Raw genomic sequence first — 27,891 nt, 5'->3', positions numbered from 1 at the left:
GAGAGTTGATTTGTGTCCTATTATGTGATATTTTCTGGAAAATGTTCCATGTGCACTGAGAAGAATGTGTATTCTGCTGCTTTACGATGAAATGTTCTAAATATATCTGTTAAGCCCATCCAGTCCAGTATGTCATTCAAAGCCATTATTTCCATGTTGATTTTCTGTTTAGATGATCTGTCCATTACTATAAGTGGAGTGTTGAATGAGTTTCTTTATGTTTATGATTAATTGACTTATATATTTGGGTGATCTCACATTTGAAGCATAAATGTTTACAATTGTTAGATCTACTTGGTGGATAGATTCTTTAATTATGATATAATGCCCTTCTTCATCTCTTGTTATAGTCTTTATTTTAACGTCTAGATTGTCTAATATAAACATGGCTACTCTGGCTTTCTTTTGGCCAATATTAGCATATTAGCATGTTAGATGACTCTCCATCCCCTTACTTCCAATCTGAAGGTTTCTTTAGGTCTAAAGTGGGTCTCTTGTATACAGTGTATAGATGGATATTGTTTTCTAATCCATTCTGTTACCCGGTGTCTTTTGATTGGAGCATTTAGTTCGTTTACATTTAGAGTGAGTGCTGAAAGATATGAATTTATTGCCATTATGTTTCCTGTAGAGTTGGAGTTTCTGGTGGTGTTCTCTGGTCCTTTCTAGTCTTTGTGGCTTCTGGTCTTTTTTTTTTTTTTTGGTCTTTTCTCCCCTCAGAGAATCCCCCTTAATATTTCTTGTAGGGCTGGTTTAGTGGTCACAAACTCCTTTAATTTTTGTTTGGGGAATTTTTTTTATCTCTCCTTCTATTTTGAATGACAGCTTTGCTATATAAAGAATTCTTGGCTGTATATTTTTCCAATTCAGTACATGGAATATATCCTGCAATGCCTTTCTAATCTGCCAAGTTTCTGTGGATAGGTCTGTTACAAGCTTGATCTGTCTTCCCTTGTAGGTTAAGGACATTTTTTTCCCTTGCTGCTTTCATGATTCTTTCCTTGCCTGAATATTTTGTGAATTTGATGTGATATGCCTTGTTGCTGGTCAGTTTTTGTTGAATCTAATAGGAATCTTCTGTGCTTTCTGGATTTTGATGTCTGTGTCTTTTCTCAGGTTAGGAAAATTTCCCCCTATGATTTGCTCACATAAACCTATCCTTTTTTCTTTATATTCATCTTCTGGGACCCCTATGATTCTGAAGTTATTCCTTTTTAATTAGTCACTGAGTTTTTTAATTTTTAAATCTCGCTCTTTTGCCTTAGTTTCCCTCTTTTCTTATGCTTCATTGTTCCCCATAAGTTTGTCCTCTATATCGCTGATTCACTGCTCTGCTTTATCCATCCTTGCTGGAGAGAATGGAGTGCATCCATTTGAGATTGCAGCTCAGTTACAGTATTTTTTATTTCATCCTGACTAGCTTTTACTTCTTTTATCTCTACAGAAAGAGATTCTAATATATTTTCAATCCCAGCTAGTTTTCTTATTATCATGATACTAAATTCTGGTTCAGACATAATGCTTGTACCTGTGTTGAATAAGCCCTGACCGTCATTTCTTCTTGTTCTTTCTTTTGGGCTGAATTCCTTTGTTTCATCATTTTGATGGAAGAAAAGGAATCAATAAATTAAAAATATTAAAATTAAAAAATTAAAAACAACATACAAAAAGTCAAATAAAGGATACTAGATCCTAGGTGTACTTTGCTCTGTTGTTGAAAGGAGCTCAACAGATTAGAGGAAAAAGGGAAAGATAAGAAAAGAAAAAAGGGCAAAAAAGAAAGAAGGAAAATGTGTGAAAATTTAAAAAAAATACAATAAAATATAACAAAATGAAATGATGGAAGTAAAATAGAATTTGAAAACTTTACAAAAAAGTAAAAAAATATAGAAAAAATTTAAAATATTTTTAATAAAAATGAGAAATAAAAATAAATTTTTTCTCTTTCTGTATTCAAAAATAAGAAAAGAAAAAAATTGAATAGATGGACCCACGAACAGGCTGAAATACAATTGAAATTACATCGGTTTCCTCTATACCTCAAACTATGAAGCACTTTATAGTCCATAAATTAAGCAGGCAGCGAGACTTGTGGTACTGAAGAGCAAGGTTGGCCCAGTTGGGCAGGGCTTAGTGTAATGCCTCTATTCCTCACTGCTTACTAAGCAGTAAGCTGCTTAGCTTACTGGTATGGATTATGGTGCATGTAGGTGTGTATGTGCATGCATGGGAGGGGTAAAAATGACGTCACCCAGGACCCAGTCTCTTGTATCAGAACTCTGTGCTCTCCTTGATTGGCAATCAGGCACCCTCCTTTGTTCTCCGGCTTCCATCCACCTCCCACTTTTACACCTTCCATGACTAAGCCAGGCTACCAGGCAGCACTTCTTCCCTGAGATTCATCTCAAATGAGGCTGTTTCCCATCCCCTCACTTCCGAGGAGCTGTGGCTTTGACTCGCTCAGACCTTCTGGGGGAGGGTCTCACTGAGCTATGGCCAAGTGCCAGCTCCCCCAGGAATGTTCATAGGTCCATGTTGCTGCTGATGCTCAGAGACTGCAGCTGGGAGCCAGGCCACCCCAGAAAAAGTTCACATGATCATGTAGCAGCAGAGTTTCAGGGATTATGGTAAATCACAACACACATCTGGCGCCAGGCTTCACCCTTAACGTCCTTGTTCCAGGACCAGAGAATGTGTTTGTTTTCTAAGATTCACTGGTTCCTTGGCCTGTGGGGTGGCCGCACAGCCTCTGCTAAATGTCCCTTCAACAAGGAACCACCCCTTCCTGGGAGGCCCAAGGTTTCTCTGGACCTTCCTTGCTCTCGCTCCTGAGGATTTGCCCTTCCCACCGGAGCACCACCAGGTGTCGTACTGCAGCATTTCAGACTCTGCGCACCCCCTATTTATAGAGTCTTGATGGAATGCAAACCCTCTCTTTTCTCCTTTCTCCCCTTTTTGTTTAGTCCCTTGTGTACTCTTTCATTTCTCTCCAACTGTTCTTTGCAGGGAGCGGGGGGGATGCTCTCCTGGACTCTCCCCGTCTCTGTCCTCTTTCCGCAAGCTGTTTCTGCTTCTCTCCGTGGCTTCTCTCACCGGGTTCACCTCCCCACGCTGTGCACCTGCCGAGTTCTGTGATTCAGGCTGTGAGATTGTTGTGTTAATCCTCAGGTCAGTTTTCTAGGTGAGCAGGATGGTTTAGTGTTGATCTCTGGTGTACACTCAATTATGTTGTCCTCCCCAAATTCATATATGGTATTTATTATTATTATTACTATTATTATTATTATGCTGCTCAAATTGCTCCTGCTTTGGCCATTAAGAGTTCCTTCAGACTGCTCCCACACCCTTTTGATGTGGCCTCATCCTTTTTCAATCATTCCCTTACTTTTGAAACTACAGGGTTTTCATATTGATCTTATATTTTCCATGCCCCAATTCTGGAATCAACCACTTCCCTAAGAAAGTATACACATACATCTGTCTTCTATCTCTCTTTTTTCTCTCTCTCTTTTTTTTTTGTGTATGTATGTAAACCCTATTTTAAAGTGATACTTCTGATTCGAGTGTAATACCACAAGGTCAGTTACAGGCTTCCATGCTTATTTGTTTCTGTTTTCTCTGAAAATGAGAAATCTGTTTCTCATCTGCAATGCATTCACCTACTTTTCAATCCTAGTATAGACATAAAACAGTTTAATGTCTATACTACCACATCCCTCTGAGAAATGGATGTACTAACAGGAGAACAGTGTGTGTGTAGAGTTCCTTGGGTCTTTAGTATTAAAACATTCAGTCAAAAGACTGTTTTCCAAATTTACTTGGGATACTTCTGTTCTTCTTCATTCCCTCCAGTGAGACTACGTTATTCATTTGTAATAGAGTTAGGTCATCAAATCATATTCAGTTTTATGTAACACTCCCCTGTACACACATCCAAGTTGACTTTAATTATTATTATTTTTTATTTCGAGGAACTAGACATTATCATGATTCGAAGAGTAAAAGTTAACACTTGGAGAAGGACCCTGCTCTTTATCTCTACTATTGCATTCTCATCCCTCTTCCTTCCATTTCCTGTCTCATTGTAGGTAACCAAGCTCTCTATCTTCTGATTTATTCTTCCTACATTTCTTTTGCACAAATGAGCAGATGTATTTTCATACACTATCTTTTTTACGTGAAGGGTAACATCGTATAAAACACTCTTGCACTCTGGTTTTTCACTTAACACCATATCCTGGCAATCATTCAAACCAATTCAGTTCATGGAGATTTCCTCACTCATCTTCACAGCTGCATAGTATTCTATTAGCTGGATGTGCCAGAGTCTATTCCACCGCTCTCTAATGAATGGGAATTTAGGTTGCTTCTAGTATTCTGTAACCAAAACGATGCAATTAATGGCTATCCACAGTACTTTCATATTATTGCAAGTGTAATTTCAAGTGTGATTGCTGGGTCAAAAAGTAAGTGTATGTGTAACCTTGTTAGGTATTGCTGTATTCTCTTCCAAATGGGCTGCAAGAACCCTTTTAGATTTAGCCTTTCCCAAATTTGTGGGAATTCAGGTGTCTGTGGAAAATACTCCTGGAAAATAGAATGATTCAACTATTTCCTGATAAGTTTCTATGCACTAAATTGATTTATTAAATGTACAAATGCATATTTAAATACTTTCTATATGACAGGAACTCTGAAAAATAAAAATACTTGATTCTATTCAGTGATGAATAATTTGTATTTTGGTCAGGTGGTAGTGTGGTGAAACAATATAGTCATTTGTGCAGACTCCATAACAAAGAGAATTTCTGGACATTAAGATGGTAAAGAAAGAACAATATTAGCTTCTTTTTAAAAAACGTTTATTTATTTTTTAGAGAAAGAGAGAGAGAGAGAAAGCATAAGCAGGTGAGGGATATAGAGAGAGGGAGACCCAGAATCTGAAGCAGGTTCCAGGCTCTGAGCTATCAGCACAGAGCCTGTCGCGGGGCTTGAACCCACGAACCAAGAGATAATGACCTGAGCTGAAGTCAGATGTTTAACCGACTGAGCCACCCAGGCGCCCCAACAATATTAGCTTTTTATAGACTATTATTCATTGTTTCCAGGTCACTCTAATATTATTAATGGAGTGTTTCTCTTTTTCCAGCCCCCTCTATGATTTTTTTCCTAGAAAGGTGAAAAAGCCATGTTGAAAAAGATATTCATAGTTTTCCAAGTTATTCAATCTCCCATTTTACCTTTATAACAATAGTGTCCGACTCTTTCTGAGGTATTCTTCACTGACTAGAATATAAAAACAAAATCCCCTTATTAATGTCTTGGAGAAAACTTAAGGACTATAAAGGCATCGTTTGCAAAGAGGACTGGAGGGTCTTCTTTTCACAGAACACTTGTTTTACATAAGATCATTTCCCAAGAACAATCCTAAGCAATAAAAAATTGACTGTGAGGAGGAACGAGTTTTTTAAGGCTCTTTGGTGTCTGCTATTTACTATTTATTTATTTATTTATTTATTTTTATAATTTAGGAACTTAAATTTCAAATGTATTTTCAGGAATTTGTCTTTGATCTTTGGACTTACCTTGCCCTCTGTTGAAATTCTTTTTCTTTAAATAATAGAATGTTAGTTTAGTCCTTCAATTTTAGCTTGATTTAAGGAATAATGAGGAGGACACTCCTCAAGTTTTACTGGAGAAAACTCTACCATTGTGCTTCTTTGGTTACAGGGCAGTTGAAAAAAACGTACATTAGTACCTGCTAGGAACCATATAATGTGACTCTAATGAGTAGAACCAACACCATTTCCCCCAGTGTCTTTCTCCAGGGAGTCATCAGCTGGGTCCTTCTGACCAGTGCCACAAGGACCACTGACCACCTTTCCCAAAACTTCTCCTCGGGCAGGCAAGGAGCATAATTTTAGATTCCTATGAATTTGGCTAAGTGATCTAAAAGAGGAAGCAAGTTGGAGGTTACCTGTGGAAACAGGAGAACCAAGCAGCCTGTGCTCTGCCTGCAAGATGGAAGCAAATATTCGGTCCTCACTAGTTGCTTCAGTGAAACCAAGCACAGTGATCCCAGATTTTCTGGCTGAAAAAAAAAGTCAGTAATTGGGATTTTTATTGAGATTTAATTATTTCTTTGTTATTTATTAAGTAATTCATGTAGTTGGCTACTGGTATTGCTGATTAGAATAGTTCACTCCACGCCTCGTTGTAGAAGCCAACTAGCATAAAGGGGCAATGCACCTATTTGTTAGGTTTTCCAATATATCAAGAAATACTAGTAATCTGGAGTTTCCATTGAAATTTTTTTGAAATTTATTCCTGAATCACTTGCGTATTTTTTTGAAACACCTGTGGGCCTTGTATTAGAACGCTATGGCTACCACAGAGTGGATGGCTTAAATAACAGAAATGGATTTTTTCACAGTTTTGGAGGCTAGAGGTTGAAGATCAAGGTACCAGTAGAGGTGGTCTCTTCATCTCTTCCTGCTTACAGACAGACACTTACTCACTGTGTCCTCACATGGCTCTTTTCTCTGTGGCTGTGGTGGGAAGGAGACCCAGTGTCTCCTCCACTTTTCAGAAGGATACCAGCCCTCTTGGATTAGGGCCCACTCTTCTCACTTCATTTAACCTTAATTACCTCCTTAAAGGCCCTGTCTAAAATACAGCCACATTGGGGTTTAGGCCTCAACATGTGAATTTGGTGGGGACCACAAATTCAGTCCACATGGGCCCCTGGCTTGCAAAATCAAACTTCTTGAGATTACACAGGCCAAGTGCAATTGTCTAGTATGGGATTCTCAAACACTGACATACATTAGAATCAACAAAATCTAGAGGTTTTGTTAAAGCAGATGCTTGGCTACATTCCTGTAGCCTCTGGTGGGTCAGCAGGTGGAAGGTGAGGTCCATCATTCTGATTTCATTCTCTTTACGTTTCTGGGAATTCTTCAGTTTCTCTATTGCCCATCCCACTCTCCTAGGCTATTAAGAATGTAATAGGATTTTGCAAGAGAGGGGAGGCAAAACAAGCTAACAAATAGGAACAAAAATACCTATGTTCCATAAACCCATTGTGGAACATATAGTTTTTAAGAGAAAAAATAACTATGAAAATAATTTTTCTTTTTATTATTATTATCATCATTATTATATTTAATGTATATTTATTTTTGAGAGAAAGAGACAGAGCATGAGTGGGGAGGGACAGAGAGGGAGACACAGAATCCGAAGCAGGCTCTAGGCACTGAGTTGTCAGCCCCGATGCGGGGCTTAAACCCATGATCCATGAGATCATGACCTGAGCTGAAGTCGGCCTCTTAACCAACTGGACCTCCCAGGCACCCCTGAAAAACGTTTTTTTCTTAGAAGTTGAGTGAGATATCTTTAGGTTCTATCATAAATAGAATATGTTAAGTTCATAGTAAAGTTGGATCTGGATTGAGGTAAGAAATTCAAATTATCATTTTAAAAAATAATGATATATAAGGAAAAAGAAATAATCTGTCCTTTATGGAAAACATTAATCTTATGGTTATCAGCTGTGTTCCATGTATGCTAAAATGGAGGTGCAGAAAATTCTAGAGAAACTGAAAACAAGAGTAATCAAAATGATTATGGACATTGCAATAGGTTTCCGTCACAAAATGTAAAAATGTGATGTTCTTTATTTTCTAAGAACATGGATTATGTGTCCTATGCTGTGCTAGGGTTAAAGAAGTAGACATATTTGTTTACAATTTATGGAAGTTCTCAGTTTTTTTCTGTCTCTAAATCTGATAAATGAATTTTACCACTAAGACAGAATCCCATAGGTATATTTCAAATGATTTACAGTGATTTTCATGCTAGCTTTTACTCTAGTCCTCAAATATATAACTAATAAATTTAAAATAATTAAAGTATCTTTGCATTTGATAATTTTTAAAGTTAATCATTTACGAACTTCTGAGCCTTATTATTAATAACACACCTTATTTAAATCTCATCAGAGAATTATTGAGCTTGAAATCAATGTAGTACTTTATTATTTTTTTGTAATTTGATTCAAGATTCTGGAGAGGACAATGAGCAATGGTTAATTGTGTTCTATTGTGATTGGCTGAGGTAGACTTAACCATACAGTCCATTTTGCTGGGATTTAGGAAATAACATTTTTAAAAGTTAGGAAGGTATTGAAATAAATAATTGGGGACAACTGTAGGCAGGTTGAGATCTATCCTGAATGCTTTATAGGTACCAGTGACTAAAAGTAAGAAACTGAACCCCAACTGTCTCTTCTACTTCATTATTTCTTGACATAACTGTGTCTTTAAAATATTTTCCCAAAATCATGCTCTAAAAATACTATCTACATTTTTATTCCCTTTGAGCAAATTACACTGATTTTGAAAAATAATTTATGTGTGTGTATCATCTTCTCCCTTTTTTTTCATGTCAGTCCACATACAGAGGATCACCGGTTAGTACAAATTTTAGAATTGTTAACTCCTGACTTTTATAGGTAAAAGAGAACATAAGTGTCATGCTATTTGGTAACAAACTTCAAAGTAAGTGCATTTTCTTTAACTACTGATTACAGTTTCTTTTAAGATCTAGTCAATTTCTGAATGTAAAAAAATAACCCCCACTTTTTTTTGTCTGGTGTTTTGTTGGTAATTCCTTGCATGATGTCATATTTTTTCAACTTTAAAGAAACGTTTGAAATTCATTCCGTGGTTGTTTTTAGTGTGTGTACCTAATGAATGCTCCTGAAATTTCCACTGAAGCCATGTGCTTGCTTGTTTTGATGGCTTCCTCTACTTACTCTTGTGTCTCACCACATGGGCATGACCAGATGGTACTGATGTCGAACAAAGTGCTAATTACTGCATAATTAGGTGGTCTATAATCTTCTAGCACATTGCTAGTGGAGTTTTTCTTTTTGAACAGATTAAACTGGTCAACATTAACTCCACCGACATAGCTGATGGCCGGCCATCGATAGTTCTCGGACTGATATGGACCATTATTCTGTATTTCCAGGTATTGAACTATCACTCCCTTTGTGGTTGATATAATGTCATGGATGGAGTCAGTGGTGGAAAGTTTAATAATACTCTCCTTTGCCCTACCTTGGGGATTGATCCTTATGTTAGCAGAAATGTGACCTTCACATGTACCTTTTTTTGTGGTTAGCAGAAGAATTTCCTCTCTTTGCAAAAGTGTCATATATGTCATATATGAAACCCTCCGAAAACATTATGGTGTAGGTAGTCAGTCTGAAAAGTGAGCAGGGAACAACAGAGATGAAATATTGGTGTAGAAAGAGTTAAGGAACATTTTTGTTCCTTGGAAGGGACCAGTTTTATGCTCCTATTAGACATTAAGGGGAGAAATTAACTCATGATTCCATCTAGAATAAGTTTTCTAGCCATTATGTTGATTTTTTTTTAATTTTGGAGAGACAGAGACGGTACAAGCAGGGTAGGGTCAGAGAGAGAGAGAGAGAGATACAGAATCTGAAGCAGGCTCCTGGCTCTGAGCTAGCTTTCAGCACAGTGCCTGATGCAGGGCTCAAACCCATGAACCACGAGAGAACATGACCTGAGCCGAAGCCAGATGCTGAACCAACTGAGCCACCCAGGCACCCCCATTATGTTGGTTTAAAACAAGCACTTGTGGGGAAGAGCACTGGTGTTATATGGAAACCAATTTGACAATATACTATTTTAAAAACCTGAAATAACAAAAATAAATAAATAAAACAAGTAGACTTGGTATCTTAGAGCAGTTTTAGATTCACAGCAAAAGTGAACAAAATGTACAGAGATTTCCCAGCATACACCTTGTGTTCCATGCATATGTAGCTTCTCCCATAACCACATCCTCCACGGGGTGATACCTCTGTTACTATTAACAAACTTGTATGGACACATCTTTATCCTTCAAAACCCATTGTTTCCATGATGGTTCACTTTGGTGGATGTCCATTCTATGAGTTTGGATCGCTATTAGGTTTTACTTTATTCATTCCTTCCTGTGTGTAACTAGCATTTGTTACTGTGTATAACGTAGTCTTAGAAGTGGGAAGCACAAAGAAGAGTCCCCTGCGGATCATGCCCTTAAGAGCTTGCATGGTCAGTGGTGTTAAGGCTGTGAGTTTAAATCCCTTTTCCTTGGAAAAGTAAAACATCCAAGGAAAGAACAAGACAGTTCTTATATTTTTGCCCACCATGAATTCACAAACAGATTGAGGAGCTGACCAGCAACCTACCACAGCTGCAATCCCTGTCCGGCAGCACATCATCCATGGACAGCATGGTCAGCGCGGAGACCGCCAGCCCTCCAAGTAAACGAAAGGTGGCCACCAAGATCCAAGGAAATGCCAAGAAGGCTCTATTAAAGTGGGTTCAGTACACAGTAGCCAAGTAAGTACCAAGAGTTTGCTTAAATTCGAAACCCTTGAATAATTTAAGTTACCAGTGTATTGCTGAGTGCATTTTCCAGCATTGCAGAATTTGAAGAGACATTTGCATGAAGGATTTGCTTCTGGCTATTGCATTCTTTCCTTGACTTAAAATATAAACAGAAATCATCACTAATACTGTAGGAAAGTGCTGTAATTAAACGAATTCCTTCATTATTAATGTGATTGAGCCCACTTAATTTTTTTTAACAACTACACTTTGACAGTGTGAGGGCTAATCTACTTATGTCATTGTCTGGACTGATGTTTTTTCCCCAGGTTTATTTTTATTTTGAGAGAGAACATGAGAGCGAGTGGAGAGGGCAGAGGGAGAATCTCAAGCAGACTCTGTGCTCTCAGCAGAGAGCCCCATACGGGGCTCAAATCATGAGATCCTGCATGACCTGAGTCAAAACCAAGACTCAGACGCTTAATCAACTGAGTCACCCAGATGCCCCTGGATGTCCTGCTTTTATTAAATAATCTTTACACAAACAAAATAGAGGTTTAAATGTGATCATTTTTTCATAAGACTATTAAGTTCTCTTTGATAATAATGTGAACTCTGGTCTACATTCTGAAGTAATTATATATTTTTTTGTTTCCCAAAACTTTCTAGCAATTTTATCTTTAATTTTTTCCCATGAGTCTAATATAGATTCCTCTGTCAACTTGGGCTGTAGACTGTGGATTTGCTTCTGGGCTTAATAAATTTATATGTGTGCACATTCATGTGATAATGCTAGATAGAATATTCCTTACCTCAAGGAGTATCTATTCATAGCAATTTCAATAGCATTTTCAATTGAGCAGACCAATGTTTCGTAGTCTGGTATGGTCAGTGGTAAGATTTCTTCACAAAGAAGTTGTGCTTTTGTATGATTTTCCTAAATGACATATCAAATTAACTTACTTTCTGTTTTGTTTTTGTGTGCCTAAATCTAATCCGAATTGTATTCCTTACTTCTGAAAAATAGTCTTAAACAAGCATTTATCATTATGAAATATTGAAGCACTAATCATAGGGTGTTCTATTTTTAAAGCATTTGAAGAGCAAAAATAGAGAAAAATTAAACATAGAGAAGATGTAATTAGTGTTACTATTTTACACAGTTCAGTTTAACTTTTAAAGTGTGTTGGTGGTTTTCTAATTTGGGGTATATTTTTATGATTCAACTTGTACTCAAAAATATTTTTGAAAGCAAAGCTTTGTGGCTTCTTGGAATCTGTAGTGGAAATGAAGTTTTAAACCCCTGCCCACATTGTTGGTATATTGTTTGCCTTTATCTGTAGTGGCAATTACTAATCTCTTCAGCTAATTTGGCAGGAAGAACACATGTGCTAGGTAGGGAGACACAAGTGACCACATTCTAGGACACTTGTCATGGTGCTGTTGCAATAAAACTTTGTAATAATGTCAGTGCGATAGTCTCTTGCTCATTGCTTCACACGTTAAATTAACCAAAAATAAATTGGTTTCACTTATTATAGTTGCTTGAAGTAAACTGAAAGTGAATGATGTTGGAGGTTTTCTGCATTCGTTTTCTTCTACTGCATGTGGTGTAGAACATCCCAGAGCTGTGCGGGAATCCAATTATAACCAGAAGTCATTCCTGCAACTTACTTGTATATTTGTAACATCAGTGGGAATTGTATTTTTGTAATCTGCATAATGTCCAGTGTCGTAACCCAGAGTCCAGATTGATGGATCCCAGGGTTTTTCACCCATCAACGTATCAGTGAGATCCATTTATTTTACAGTTGCATAAATTGTAGAGATTTGAGGAGATGACTTCTCTAGCACAAAAATTTTGTGATGAACACATGATTCCATTATGCCAACCAAATTGTTGATAATTTTTCTAAAAGCTACCTTTTTTTTTTTTGTCTACACTATCCTTGGATGTATTTTTCAAGCAATTTTTTTTTACCTGATATGGGTAAAAGATTTTAGAATCTATATCCTTTTCAGCATGTGACATGTTTTTAAAATTATAACCTGTGACACTCTGTGGTCTGAATGTTTATCAGTCTTAGAAGACTGAAGATGACAAGAAAGGGCAAAACACCCAGTCAACACCAGACATTGTATGTGACTGTTTTCATGTAAAATTTAAAAATATGTGAGAAGTAAATAAAAGGCTGTTTGAGTAATGCAACATAATTCAGCCTTCTCTCTCTCTTTTTTAAGCCAATTTAATCTCCTGCATACTCTCTGCCATGAAAGCATTAAACTATAGCATATCTGATTTTGCATACCTTATTTTGAGATGTGTGGGAAGCACAATGGTATTTTAAGGCAAAACTTAATAAGATAATGAAACAAATGAAGAAATGTACAGCCAGATCCATTCAAAATGACTGGAGGTAAAACACTAGAGGTCAGAAATGCCTATAAATTGGTGATAATACTTCATCACTTCTTTAAATGAACTGTTCAAGTCTCTTTAAGCTTTTATCGCCTCTTTAAGTGACATATCTAAGTTTTCCTAGATTTTGTATTTGAGATTTTTTTATTTAAAAAAAATTTTTTATGCTTTTTGTTTATTTTTGAGAGACAGAGAGAGACAGTGCAAGCAGGAGAGGGTCAGAGAGAGAGGGAGAGATACAGAATCTGAAGCAGGCTCCAGGCTCTGAGCTAGCCGTCAGCACAGAGCCTGACGCAGGGCTCGAACCCACAAACCGTGAGATCATGACCTGAAGCAAAGTCAGATGCTTAACCGACTGAGCCACCCAGGCGCCCCTATTTGAGATTCTTAAACGAGAGATTTGGACTAAAACTAAAACTTTTAAGAATATTACTTACTGTTTCTATGTAATATGACACATTATGGGTATGTGTATGTGTGTTGAATATGTTACAGAAAAATAAAATATACTGAAACTTTTAAAATTACTCCAATATAGTAATATTTAGGGAAATATTTTATATATTTCTTTTTGAAAATATTTAAAGCAATAAAGAAGTTGAAGAAAATCAGAAAATATCTAATACATAACGAATGTTTGTTAGCTAATTATTACTTACACTACCTTGTTTTGTTAAAAAAAATAATTTGAGGAGGCTGTGAAAACAAAAACAACTTTATTCTTATTATTCTTTAAGTTTTTAAAAATATTTATTCTTGAAAGATAGAGACAGAGTACAAGCAGGGGAGGGGAAGAGAGAGGGAGAGACACAGAATCTGAAGCAGGCTCCAGGCTCTGAGCTGTCAGCGCAGAGCCTGACATGGGGCTTGAACCCACGAACTGTGAGATCGTGACCTGAGCCGAAGTTGGATGCTTAAGTAACCGAGCCACCCAGGAGATTCCCCAAAACAACTTTAAATGAGGAAATGTGAAAAATGGAATGTAGGTGGAAAAGTAAGATGAAGCCAGAGGCACATGAACAAAGCAAAGAACTAACAAGAATGCACTGCCCTGTCCCTCCGGGGTGGGTATCCGCCGATCTGCCAGACATTGGCTGAAAATATCATATGCATGCTACCAGAGATGGAAACCTGAAAGAACTAAGGGAAGATATAAAGTTACTTTATAACTACTGAAATCTTACAAAATTATTTGAAAACGTTTATTTATGAAGCCAGTGATAAGATCAGTGATACTATTTTTAGTATGCTTTATGCAGACTGAATGTACATTGGTAAAACAGGATTGAAAGTGAAACTTAAGTTGGCAGAGATAAGTTGAGAGCATTTGACTTGTATTAATCAATGTACCAATCGTATATAAAATATTTTATTTAAGGTATTTTATGCAAGCTGAATATACATTAGTAAAACAGGACTTAAAGTAACTTTTTAGTTTGCAGTGATAAAATTTAAGGGCATTTATCAACTTTGTATATTAGGCCATGTTATCAGTCAAATATCTTACAGGTCATGGAAATTTTGAGAATATACTGAAAATAAAAAAAAGAATTGGGTAATGTTACCTCTGCTCCATTTAGAAACAGCTGTAACGAGACTTAAAAAAATTTTTTTAGAGAGACTGCCAGGATATTTATCCATTGAATGGATCTAATGGATCCATCTAATGGATCGTCTAATTAACTGATCACCTTTAAAGGCATCAGACTTAGCCAAAGGATGTTGGTTAAAGACATCATTGCAACTTCCTTTTTGGATCTACCTTTGTATATAGTTGATAAGTTACACATAGAAAAAACAATTCATTGTGATTTTCTATCACTTTTATTTTCAATAGCACAATATGACTACCAACTTGAATTAATTCTTAATTATCGTAAGTGGCTTCAAATTAATCACATCCACCACAAAAGAACAAAAATTTGTTACCAGGGCATTGCCCTTAAGACAGTTCCAAAAACAGAGTTTAAAAAAGTTTGATCGGGGCACCTGGGTGGCTCAGTCAGTTAAGCAACCAACTTTAGCTCAGGTCATGATCTCATAGTTTGTGGGTTTGAGCCCTGCATTGGGATCTGTGCTGACAGCTCAGAGCCTGGAGCCTGCTTCAGATTCTGTGTCTCTCCCCACTCTCTCTGCCCCTCTCTGTCTCACACTCTCTCTCAAAAATAAATAAACATTAAAAAATTTTAATAAAAAGTTGTGCTAGATACCTCAAAAATATACGATGATGAATTACTATCAATTTGGTCCTTTATAATTTTCTTTTTTATTTTACCAGACATGTTTTCTCTGAATTAGTTCCTTTTAAAAATGTGCTTTAAATTGGATACCTCAATTACTGAAAAATATGATATAGAAAACTCTACATATGGAACTAGAATTTCTCCATCTTCTGACCCTCTAAAAATTTATTTTGCCTAATTTTTTTCAAGCAGCTAACTGATACAGCTACTGCACATCAGATGTTGAGGATTGGATTTTGCTTTAGTCCTTGAGGAAAGTGCATATTACCTATTCAGATTCAGAATGTGACATTATTTTATTTTATTAATTTTGGGGGGCACCTGGATAGCTCAGTTGGTTGAGCAGCCGACTTTGACTTAGGTTATGATCTTGCCGTTTGTGAATTCTAGCCCCACACTGGGCTCTGTGCTGACAGCTCAGAACCTGGAGCCTGCTTCAGATTCTGTGTCTCCCTCTCCTTCTGCCCCTCCCCAGCTTGTGCTCTGTCTCTCTGTCTCTCTGTCTCCCTGTCTCTCTCTCTCTCAAAAATAAGTATCGAAAAAAAATTTTTAATTATTTTATTTTCTTATCACATTAAAGAGAGACAGGAATAGAAGTAAAGGACTTTGGGCGGAGCTGGAGAAGTGGAGTTGCCTTTCATTCAGTCATCCATGCCATTCGGCCTGAACTAGTGGACTTGGAGAGAGTGAAAGGCAGATCTAACCGGGAAAACCTGGAGGAGGCTTTCACTGTTGCTGAAACAGAACTAGGAATTCCAAGATTACTGGATCCTGAAGGTAAGTTGAATAATTGTTGGTTCTTTTACCCACATTTCAACTCGGTAGGTTTCTATGTCTTAAAGGCAGAAATTACAGATCATTTCTGAGACCTTAGTAGAGGCCAGAAAATTTTAGAAAAGCAGGAAGAAATAGTACCTTCTTGTACTGATTTTCTTTTGGAAAAATATTTGCCATCATATATGGGAGCAAAAATATCTGTTGCTCCAAATGGCACTTTGACGTTGGTGGTGTCAGCCAGGTGAGTGTACGTCATCAATAGAGTAAAGAGAGAATGAAAGCTTTGGAAGTGTATGGATATTAGGGCAAAGAAGAAAATCCAGGATAAAAGAATTACTTTACTGATATAACAGAGCATCTGGAAGACAGAAGAGATTGTTAATAATCTAAGTTCATATCTTTAAAACGTCAGCCATTAGAAACTTAGATATGTTGGTAATCATTTAGTGTTCTGATGTTGATGAGGAAAACCACACCAACGGTCTACTACTATTTTTCATTAGAATTTTCTGGCACCTTTTTGGTAAGACTGTGAATTTAAGACATTATGGGAATGGATTATACTCCATCAAGCCTTCAAGAGACAATTTTGATGCCTTTGATAAACTTTACTAAACTCTATAAATTGTTTATTGAAATAAAAGGGTTGAATTTTCCAAATGCCACAGACAATTTTTTATTTGGGTTAGCAGTTATGGATATTTCAATTAATGATGCAGAAAAGTGACTATAGTGAAAGCAAGTGATTTTTAAAGATGAGATTTCAGAGAGAGCATGACTGCCTCTCAAACAGTGTCTAAGTGGAGGCACTTGTACCTGCAAAAAATTCCAGGTACCTGCAAAGCCCTGGTGGGCTCCCCGGAGATGAGAGCAACATGGAGATCCCTGGCCACTTTAGCAACCTGCAGGGGGCCCCCCACGTTCACTGAGGCAGCCATTGGGTTTCCACCTTGTTGTTGCACCACACACACACACACACACACACACACACACACACACACATGCACACGCACACACAGAAACAAGCCAGTAGTACCCAATATACTGTTCACCTCAAGGAGAAACTCACACACACATCCCTCAATTTCCTCTGCAACACACACACACACACGCACATACACACGCACATACACACAGCCCTCCATTTTTCCTAGAGTAGGACAGGAGGAGGGTAGAAATGGTGTTTTCATGCCCACTAGACCAGAGAAGTTCAATGTTTTTCTCTCATGGTAGAAACTGAAGTTGTCCAGATGTAAGTCTAGACCAGATAGAAGGTGATCTCTTGTTTTCCTCATGCAAACTACCCCCTCAAAAAGTTATTGAACTTAAACTTTGTTAATTAAAAAACATTAAAAATATAAAAATTAATTTTTTTAAAGAAATTTTAAAAAAGTTACTTAACCAACATGAATGTGTACACTTTTAGGAACACAGATGAAATAGACCAAACTCTTTTATAACAATTATTTTATGTTTTAGTTACATGTATATTTACATGCACTGATTGTATTAAATCATGTGTTGAATTTTTTTTTCATTTTCACATCTCATGAAATTTCACTCATTCTTCACACGGGTCTTCCACACCAGTGATCTTGTCGTTTCTGCAATCACCTTGGAATCCTCCAGCACGTTCTGGAATACATTATCACTGTTTCCTTTACAGTCTTTGGAGTTGCAGCACCTTTTAAATCCGGCACTGATCGTCCCTCGAAATTCTATCTCCCATCACAAGGAACATTACAAAATATTATGGCAGTTTATCTTTTGGTTTTCATGGCTTTTGTTTGGTTATATTTTTGCTTTGTGGATATTTGTAATCTCCAAATGTAATCGCCTGCTTATTGGCTTTAAAAGGGATAGTTAAAAGATGATTTAAAACATTCAACACGTGTTATGTATATGGTCTTACCCCCCATTCTAAGCTAATGATTAAATTTGTATAAATACCTTTGCTTGATTTTTACTGGTTTTATTAGGTAGACATCTATACACTTAAAAATATCTTTTCAGACTCTGTGTTTCCTTCAGAGGACTTGACTATTCAAAGGGAGAATCATGCATAAGGGAGAGGCTATCCAAGGAACTGAACATAAGGCATCTCCCTCTTTTCTAAAATAAAACTTGTGGGGGCAAGAGAGAGCTTATCTATATTTGGTCACATACAGTATACAGACTCTATAGTCACATCATTACCTGTAAGCACTTTTTACTCCCCACCCGCCCCAGTTCTGAAATTTACATATTATTTATATTATATTAATGACACAGAATATCTGAAAAACCATAGAGGATCTCAGATTTCTGATGAATTAATGTTGAGACTATTTAAATTAAACATGAATTACTTTGCTAAAATATCTTCGTTAAAATGTGTCATGTTTCTGAGTCATAATATTCCCATCATGTATCATCCCAACTAAATTGGTTCCCCCTTCCTCACCATCTTGAAATATTAATTCTATTTTTCTTCTGCACTGAGGACACTATCTTTTGGTATGTTAGCTGGTTTTCAGTATAGTTAGATTAGCACTATAAATAATGCTAATTAATCCATCCACATTTGGTTTTGATTGTTCCAGATGTTGATGTGGACAAACCCGATGAGAAGTCTATTATGACCTATGTAGCCCAGTTTCTGAAGCATTACCCTGACATCCACCATACAGGCACTGATGGGCAAGAGAATGATGTAAGTACTTTTCTTCTTTGAGCACTGATAGCACACTCAGTGATAATGACTCAGATGTTTAAGTGTGCGGCTTTCTAAAAATTAAATTTAAATGCATTTTATTTTATTTTATTTTATTATTTTATTTTATTATTTTATTATTTTATTTTATTGTGGAATGCATTTCAAAAAGAGAGCAACTGAATAAAGAATAGATATCACCAATTGGGGAGGAAATTATAGGGAAAGATTTTTCTGATGTGTATGCTGGATATGTCAGAGAGCATTATTAATGATAAATACTAGACATAACACTGATGAATTAAAATTGAGGAAAGACAGCCATGTTGGGAAATCCATTTAGTAATCTGAAGATGAAGTAATTTTATATCTAAACTGTCATTTGTGCTTCTAGATCTTAAGTCCCCATATTCTGTTCAATCTGAGAAAATCTAATTTTGACTTTTAGATTTATTATATAAGTCACTAGTCACAACAAACATATGGAAGTAAGACAATCTTGTAAAAGTTCTAATTATTCACTATGATTAGATTTTTTCAGCCTCTCAATAGTTTAAATAACATTTATATTTTTTATACTGCTCAAATGACATATGTTCATTGTCATAAAAAATAAAAAAGGGAAAAAAAGGGAAAAAGAAAATTATTTGTACTTGATCTTCTCGAGAAACCGTGTCCTAGAAAAAAAATTAGTATGTTGGCATCAGTTCCCAACATTTTTTATATGTATGTAGACACATAGAATATTTTAACAAAAATAGAATTATACATGCAATTTTATCATTTTCTTTTTCTGTTAACATTATAAAAATTCTTCTTATGCCATTCTCTCCAGAACATCAGCTAGATGTACAATAATTTATCTAATCTTAATTGTTGAAAATTTTCTAGTCTTAATTGTTGAAATTTTGCTATTATAAAATATTGTCTATGAACAATATTGTAATAGAATATTGTTTTAGGAGTCTTTCTTAAAAGTGGAATTTCTAAGCTAAAAATATAGATTTTTACTGCTTTTTGAAATGTTTTTTCAAGTTTTCCTGTAGAAAGTTTGTATTTTACACTTTAGCCAGCACACCAGCGTGCCTATTTTCCTGGATGTTAACTACCAATAGTAAAATTCTTCTCATTTTTAAGTATTATTATTTTTTAAAATTATAGTGAGGTATATTTACTACTGAATTTGAAATTAATTGTAAGATAAAATGGCAACAGGAAGAGAGATAAGTGGAATTTTCAAGATGTGTTAAAAAGCATCTGTCTGAATTCATTGCTCAGTCTCAGAGCTTTCAAAGCAGTGTGAGATTATCATGAAGGGAAGCTAGAAAAGCATTGAATGTTTTCTAAATAGACTTAGAAACAAGTCTTAGGAAGCAAAGGCCAAGGGCTCATAACCCGGAGTTTTCAACTATGACAAGGTATTACACTAATAGAGATCTGGGACTTCATAAAAAACAAAGCAAAACTATGGTAACTGGTATCTCCTAGGATGCTTAGTTGAGGGTAGTCTGGCACTTGATAGAACTATGTTAGGTTTTTAAAAGCTATCATTTCAGGACATCTGTTTGGTTCTTTGACAGGATTCAGGCACAAACGTTGACCATCCGAGTTACTTATCTGTAGTTAGCAAACTAAATGTTCCTAAGAAGACCCACAGGAGGCAAACGCAGATTTTCTATACAAATCCTAGCATAGGTGGACACATGTGCTTTGGAGTCATTTGGGACTTTCTGGCTTTTAGAACGTAATCGAGTGTGGATGTTGCCATGTGAATAAGAAACTCTGTTAGAAAGCATATTAGACTTAACCTCGTGCAACAATGAGAAAATCCACTTTCCATCTGATTTTTGTATCACAGGTTTTTATATTATCCAATTGGATTTGTTTCTGATCAGGTTTCTGAGGCTGTACTGTTTTAATGTCTCTGACATTAATCAACTCCTCCAATGAGTAAACTCTTTGATGGCAGCGTTAGAGAAACAAAACAAGGTGCTTTTGTTAATGCTCCTGAGCAAGAGTTTAATGCCAAAACGCTTCAAGATTTGAAAGACACACATTCCTGACCTAATCTTGTTAATATGCCTTACTAAAGAGGCTTTATTATTAAGAGATTAATTTCATTGTCTAGAAAATAAGTTCTGACTGTTCTTTTAAAAAGTTTTCTCTATTCCCTTCCTAAAAAGAGAATGCATATGACTCTTCAGGGTTTTTTCAAAAATTACTTTTGAGGAAAATATATTATAAACTTTGCTCCTTTTTTAATATGGCATTTGTAATGTAAAATCTAAAAATGAATATTTTCAAAAAGAAAAAAAGAATTTTACATGTTTTTTGTGATATAGGGCTTCCATTTGCTTAATGTGGCTAAATGGTCAGCAAATTCTATTTAGTGAAACTTTTTTATTTTATTTATCTGTATTTAATTAGGGCTTTATTTATCCATAATTAATTTAGGGCTATTGATGCCATCACCTCAAAATACTTAGTATTTGTCATATCAAGTCTTAGGAAATAGTTCTTTTAATTCACATTTATTTTGTTTTATGTTTTTAAGTTTATTTATTTATTTTGAGGGAGAGAGAGCATGCGTGAGCAGGGAAGGGGCAGATTGAGAGAGGTAGGAGGAGAATTCAGGTACAAGCCAGCTGCATCTTCCAGCAGGAAGCCAATCCTAGGGCTCGATCCCATGAACCAAATCGTAATATCATGACCTGAGCTGAAATCAAGGGTTAGCCAGTAATCAAATGAGCCACCCAGATGCCCATCTTTTAATTCTCTTTTAAAAAGCTTGACATCGGTTCAGGTCATGATCTCACAGTTTGTGGGTTCAAGGATCGCATCAGGCTCTGTGCTGACAGCTCAGAGCCTGGAACTTGCTTCAGATTCTGTGTCTCCCTCTCTCTGCCCCTCCCCCACTCAGACTCTGTCCCTCTATCTCAAAAATAAATAAATGATTAAAAAATTTTTTTTAAATAAATAAAAAAAGCTTGGCATTAGTGGTTCTCCCAGGCTTCCATGTTTTAGTATATTTGATTGCTGCATCTTCTTTATGAGTTTATTTAAAGTGGATACTTCATAGATAAAGATTTCAAATCTAATTTTCTTATTGGAAATAGACATTGCTATGCCTTTCTTACTCCAACGAATAAAACTGATAGACTTTTACCCTAAAGGTCTTCCTTGAATAATTAGCACTCAGTAATCAAATAAATAAAATATGCCTACTAGTTTATCTCTCTGACCTATTAAACTTTCAATTGTTTATTCACGCATTCCTTCTCCCACTGCAACAAATACTACAGATTGTTTTCAGAAGTACAACACCATCTTAATTGACACAGTGATACAGACATGCATCCTATTAATGTGTTTATAAAGAAAAGAAATTAATATACCTCTTCTTTGTATAGTTCACCATTTAAATGGTTAATATTTTAAGATGCAAACATCTATAAAATGTAAATACTGTCCCAAATTAAAACAAAGCACCAAATACTAGAATACTACATTGCCTTATTATATTTGAACATTTTGATGCTTACAAAGTTATGAAAATCTCTGAAAGTAACTATACCCATAAAATTGTCATCTGTTTATTTGTGGATGGATGCCTCTCCATTGTTTTTTTCCCTGTTTTTATATAATTTTTTGTCCCTGATTTATATTCTTTTTCTATATATTATCTTCTTTTCATATTGTTAGGAAATACTTCTAGGTTTTTCATCTTTTGCAAAGTCTATCCAAAATTTTAAGGTAAGATTTAAGTCATCTTGAATTAGTGACCTTTTCTAAATGTCCTGCATTCCATAGCTTACTAGCCATTCCTTTGCATGTATTTGCCTTTAGATACACATTTCTTTTAATACATTACTATTTTATTTCCTTTTCTATATAATAGAAAAAATAACCTATGTAAATGTTATTAAATGTTAGTTCTAGTCTAAGCGACTCCCATGGACTTTCCGACTAATCATTAATTATAAGGTGGCATCAATTAATTTCTTTTTAATAACACTTAATAGCACTAATAAAAGGAAAAATTTGCAATAACAAAATTTGGCTTCTTTATATGTGACATGGAAAATAAGAACAAAGCTAAAGACTTATTTTTATATTTTAAAATATTAAGTAGGAAATGATTATTTGAAAAAGGTAAATATTCAGTTAGCTTATATCCTGAGCTTCATTACATCTCTTCTGCTCAGTATGTGGCCACATAGTTTAGTAAAGTTCATGACACAGGTAAGTGCTCAGAAATATTTGTGGAATTAACGATTGTGAGTTCTTTCCCAGTTCCAAATTATCCTATTCTTTTTCCATCTTTCTTGATATTCCAGCTAGGCTGAGGTTAAGGAGCTACAATAAAATAGAGTTTATGCCAACATTCAAATGACAAATTAAAAGTAGTTAATTTTATATCAAATGTTAAAGTAATTTTTATTTCATGCTCCATGAATCATATGAGTTGATACACATATAAACATACTACAGAACATATAAATGTGCCTGTGCGTATGTTTGAGTGAAAAAGAGAGAAAGGGAAAAAGAAAGAGAAGCAAAGAGAAAAAGTCATGAAAATGCTGGCATTTCAGCGGTCTGGAATTTAGGTGATTTTCTCTAGGCAAACAGACCTCATGTCTTTGAGTGCCAGTAAAGGTTACCAATTGAAGAAAAGCCACTAGACTAAATGGGTTCCCGGAATCTAAATATTGTTTGTACTTTATTTTCCTCTTTAAAGGAGAACATTGAGTGTGTAAATATCTACTTCCTTCTTACCTTATTGCAATTTGCTTGCCACTGCCCCACCAGGAAAAAAGCCATTTACGAGAGGAACCCTAATGAAGTTATTTTAACATAATCCTTTCTCCAAGATGACTTTGTGAAATAGTTTCAGTTGGTGAGAAACAGGTCATTGGAGGCTCATGGGGAGGTCCATGTCACTTGGATGATCGCCCTCATAGTGGTCACATTGACGTCTGGTACCTTGGAGGTAGACCAAGAGCATTTCATTCCTCTGAGCTCATAAGAATATGCCATTTGTGCTTTTATGGGCATGAGAATCAACCAAGCCAACTAGTAGTTGATTCGAAAGAGCCATCTTGGGAAGAATTAAAACTTCAAAGTTTTGGGCTCCTGTTCCATTTCTGTCTCTACTTACCTATATTACCAATTATTTATTCTTCCATTATGTATTGAGTGAGACTGAGTGCCAGACACTGGGTTAGGCTAGACAAAAATAAGATAAATAATGGATTTGTACCATGGATGGAAGGGAAGAGACCATTAAGTAGACAGTACAAAACAGTGTTTTCCCAGTGAGTATTTGAGCTCAGGTGGTTACAGGACCAGAGAAGTGCTCTCAAAATGTGGTCCCTAGACCAGCAATGTTCGATTCACCTGGAAACTTCTTGGAAATACAAATTCTCAGCCTCTACCCCAGATACACCGAGCCAAGGAAGACCGAGGGTGGCGCTCGTTTCAGAAGCCCAGGTGACTGTCACACGCGCTGACGTGTGAGAGCCGCTGGCCTACAAGAGGGATCCAACAAGACTTCTGGATCAGAAAAAGCTTTCTAGAGAGGTTGTGTCTGAGCTGAGCTGTGAGGAAGGCATTATCCAGGGCAAAATGTTTCAGGCAGGACAAGATTGCTTTTCAAGATTAGAAAGTGAGAGAAGGTGTGGGTCATGTCAGCCCCGTGTGCCCATCTATGTTCTGGGCGTGTCACACGGCCTATCTTGAATTCTCCTCCAAGCTGCGGAAGCCGTCAGATGATAGTATAGCCCTAGAGACGGTTTTAAAAAAATGCGTCCAAAGTCAGAGCTGATACATGTCAGAACCAGAATTCGGAACCAGGCTGACCTGCCTCCACGGCCAGCCCTCTGCCTACTTTGCCACTTCACATGTCATCAGTGTGTCATCTGTGTCACAGGGCTGGGACCAAATGAGCTCCTGTAGTTGGAAGCTTTTTGTAAGTGTCAAGAACCCTGTTAAATACATTTTTGATTAATTTGGTATTCTTCCCAGATAAGAAGTCTTGATGAAAACTTAGGATATTTTCACTAAATCAATGCTAGAATGGCTTGTTACTATTTTTGGAGAAAATTCTATAAATCTTTTTTTTTTTTTTTTCATTTTTGACATGTGAGCGGTAGCCTGGATGCATTCACTCAGCAAAGATTTTGGTAAATACTTTCCAGGTGCTGAGGTGCCAGAGTCTGGTAAAACCACATTGAACAAAATAAGTATCTTCTGTCATCGTGACGCTTCTATTACAATCCTGAATAGCATTTTTAAATAATACTAGTTCACAGTGTTACTGTGACTGTCATTCCTTGTATTCAGTCAAAATTAGTCTCATCTGGAATAGTTCTCTGGGCTATGAGTGACCTTGGGTCAAGAGCACCCCAGGCCTGTGAGTTCAGTCTTCTTCCAGCCATTGCTCTCACTGAGTACTTTTGTACTTAGGGCATTTCCCCTTGAGACATTCTCTTAATTAAATTAGTCTTTCTTGAGAAAGTAATGGAGATACATAATTTCAATATTCAGCAAGATAATTAAGCGATTTTTCTAGATTTAACTTTTGTCTTTTATTCTCCGAAATAGGTGAGGGAGAGAAAAACTTTCAGAGACAATTGGAACTTACTAAATATTTGGTGCATTTTAGAATCAGCCAGGTATGAATCAGCAATTAAACAAATGTACAGTTACTGACAAAATTGTAATGTCTGCTGGTCTCTAGAGAGAAGACAGGCTAGTGTTGAAGGAAACAGAAGTCTGGATAGAACAATTTGAAAGAGATTTGACAAGGGCACAGATGACGGAATCGAATTTGCAGGATAAATATCAGGTAATGTATGAAAAAGTGATTTCAGTTTCTTAAAAGCTGTTTATGAGTATGATTCATATATATCACTTAATCCATGTTCAGTCTTTCTAATGATATTAATGAGAAAAATCTTCAAGGAAATAATATGTATTATCTTGAGTTTGCATGTAATTGTAATAATTGTCACATACCAAAAAAAAAAAAAAACCAACCCACCAAAAAATAAATTCAGTGCCAACTTGAAAAGCACTATAGAAGTAAGATGAATTTGATAAAGGCTTGCAACATGAATATTTGGAGTGGCCCATTAATGGGATCAGTGTCTGTTGTGCTATTGCACTCAAAGTGAGTCCCGGGCTGTTACTGCTGCTGTTTCTTCCCCCATCTCCTTCTACCGCTGTTACTTGGATTTTAGCTTCTAATTTTCACTTCTAAGACACTGCGTCTTACAACAGGTTTTTCCCACTAACTTGTGATTCATTGTATGCAGTATTGACATTTTCCTCCTTTTTGAAACAGCATTGCATTTAAGTGGCCAAACTATAATATATCCTAGTCTACATTGTTTTTCAGTTGGTTTTGCTGTATAAGAGACTCAACATGGCGGATGATAAAAGATACAGCCATTGGCATTAGTGTGTGATTTTATATACCACATATAATTTCCTCCTGAATTTATATGGGAGGTTCCATCAATATTGTATTATTTGAACCCTGCAAAGCTATATGTGTTTATATGTATGTACATTTTTTGCTTAGAAACTTAGTGTAATCTTTTTTCCCAAAAATACAGTTTTCTGGATGAACTTCATTAAAAAAATGATTAAACCTGTAAATTGAGAATAGAAATACAAGAACAGAGTAAAAGACCATTGTGTGTTTTAGTTTAGGCTTCAATTATAAAAAATCAATTCCATATTATGAAATTACCTGTGGTACAGATGTTATTTTATAAAAGCAAAACAAAGGATTAGAAAAGCACAAAACAGAAACACTCCTTTCAGGCCAAAGATGAGGGCATTTCTTAAAAAAGAGTTAGAGACCATGTGAAATCTGAATGTAGAGGACATTGTCTTCATTTGTGTGTTTCTTACATAATGAGCATTTTCTGTTTGTACTTGTAAGTCGATGGTGTATTTTCCTGTTTTGGCATTCTGTGGAATAAAATTGAAGATCAGTTTCATATTTTGGTATTTTTAAATTACGTTTAGAGGAAACGGAAGATAAGCGTTGTGGGAAAATAGTTACTCACCGTCTCCCCCCAGTGTTCTTCATGTGAACTTATATGTTTGTTTACTCTGATTCTTTCAGATGTGTTACCTGCTAGATTCTATAGGGCCATTCTTATGTTCTTTAACATAATTACACATTTTAGTGGCATGTTCAATTCATGTTTGGACTTGGAATTTTATTCCAGAATGTTCTTTTTTAATGTAAAGTATTGAACTTTACTTAAAATCACTACTCTTTTAGATTAGCATTTGACTTATGGTTAAATCTACTTACAAATTTATGTTATACACTCTGTGATAAAAGAAATGAAACAATAATATTTTAATGCTACAGTGTTAAAGCAAAATATTATTATATAAATGAGGTCCCCAATTAAAACTCTTTGTATAGCCTTACTTCAACACAAATTTATATCTCTTTGTAATAGTATTATTTTGATATATATAATTTATATCTGTAAGTTATTTGGTATATTGTTTAACTTTTATTTACTTTAAAGCAACTATTTTGATTATTAACATAGGTTTATATTCTTGTTTTCTGTTATTTCTTGATGAGCATGGACTGGCACAGAGATTATTTAACTTGAAATGAGAAATCTTGGGTTTTACTCCTGCCTCCACTACTTGTTCTTGCCAAATTACCTCTGGGCTTCCTATGCTCATCGTAATGGGGCATGTCGATGTTGTAGGGGATGGAGAAAGCCAGAGGAGATAATGTGCAGAGAGCAGTTAGGATGGGCCAGGCCATCATCAGGCCTTGATGAACGGTAGTGCCATCAGTATCATGACTGTCATCATTATTATCAACAATGCATATTGAGCGTTATCAAAATACAAAGGATTGTTATTTAGGAAATGGGGTTTCCTTTGCTTTTGCTGTTTTTAACTCATGTCCATGTTGTTTCTGTTTCTCCTCTTCTAGTCATTTAAGCACTTCAGAGTTCAATATGAAATAAAAAGGAAACAGATTGAACATTTAATACAACCAGTACATAGAGACGGTAAACTGTCCCTTGACCAAGCACTGGTAAGACAGGCCTGGGATAGAGTGTCCTCCAGGGTAAGTTCACTCATGATTCATTGTATTAAGGCTTGTGTAATTTAGTCAAGAACATTTCCCATCATGTTCTTTTTCTTTTTTTAACATTTTTTATTATTTTCTTAAATTTATTTTTGAGAGACAGAGAGAGACAGCTCAAGCAAGGGAGGGTCAGAGAGAGAGGGAGACACAGAATCGGAAGCAGTCTCCAGGCTCTGAGCTGTCAGCACAGAGCCCAACGTGGGGCTCGAACC

The 27,891-nt window shown here is 36.0% G+C and overlaps 1 protein-coding gene across 1 annotated transcript in view; it reads left to right on the top strand.

Annotated features, from left to right (window-relative positions):
• The window catches only part of SYNE1 (spectrin repeat containing nuclear envelope protein 1), a 455,818-nt gene that overhangs the window by 101,768 nt on the left and 326,159 nt on the right, over nt 1-27,891 (top strand). Inside the window, exons 6-12 of the mRNA XM_029943998.1 lie at nt 8,941-9,033; nt 10,240-10,418; nt 15,649-15,845; nt 18,428-18,537; nt 22,240-22,290; nt 25,277-25,384; nt 27,521-27,658. Of these exons, the coding sequence (XP_029799858.1) occupies nt 8,941-9,033; nt 10,240-10,418; nt 15,649-15,845; nt 18,428-18,537; nt 22,240-22,290; nt 25,277-25,384; nt 27,521-27,658 (876 nt within the window). The remainder of the gene's footprint in view (nt 1-8,940; nt 9,034-10,239; nt 10,419-15,648; nt 15,846-18,427; nt 18,538-22,239; nt 22,291-25,276; nt 25,385-27,520; nt 27,659-27,891) is intronic.

The sequence above is a fragment of the Suricata suricatta genome, chromosome 7 (assembly GCF_006229205.1).
Source record: "Suricata suricatta isolate VVHF042 chromosome 7, meerkat_22Aug2017_6uvM2_HiC, whole genome shotgun sequence".
NCBI classification, from domain to species: domain Eukaryota; kingdom Metazoa; phylum Chordata; class Mammalia; order Carnivora; family Herpestidae; genus Suricata; species Suricata suricatta.
This window is presented reverse-complemented; position numbering and strand designations above follow the sequence as displayed.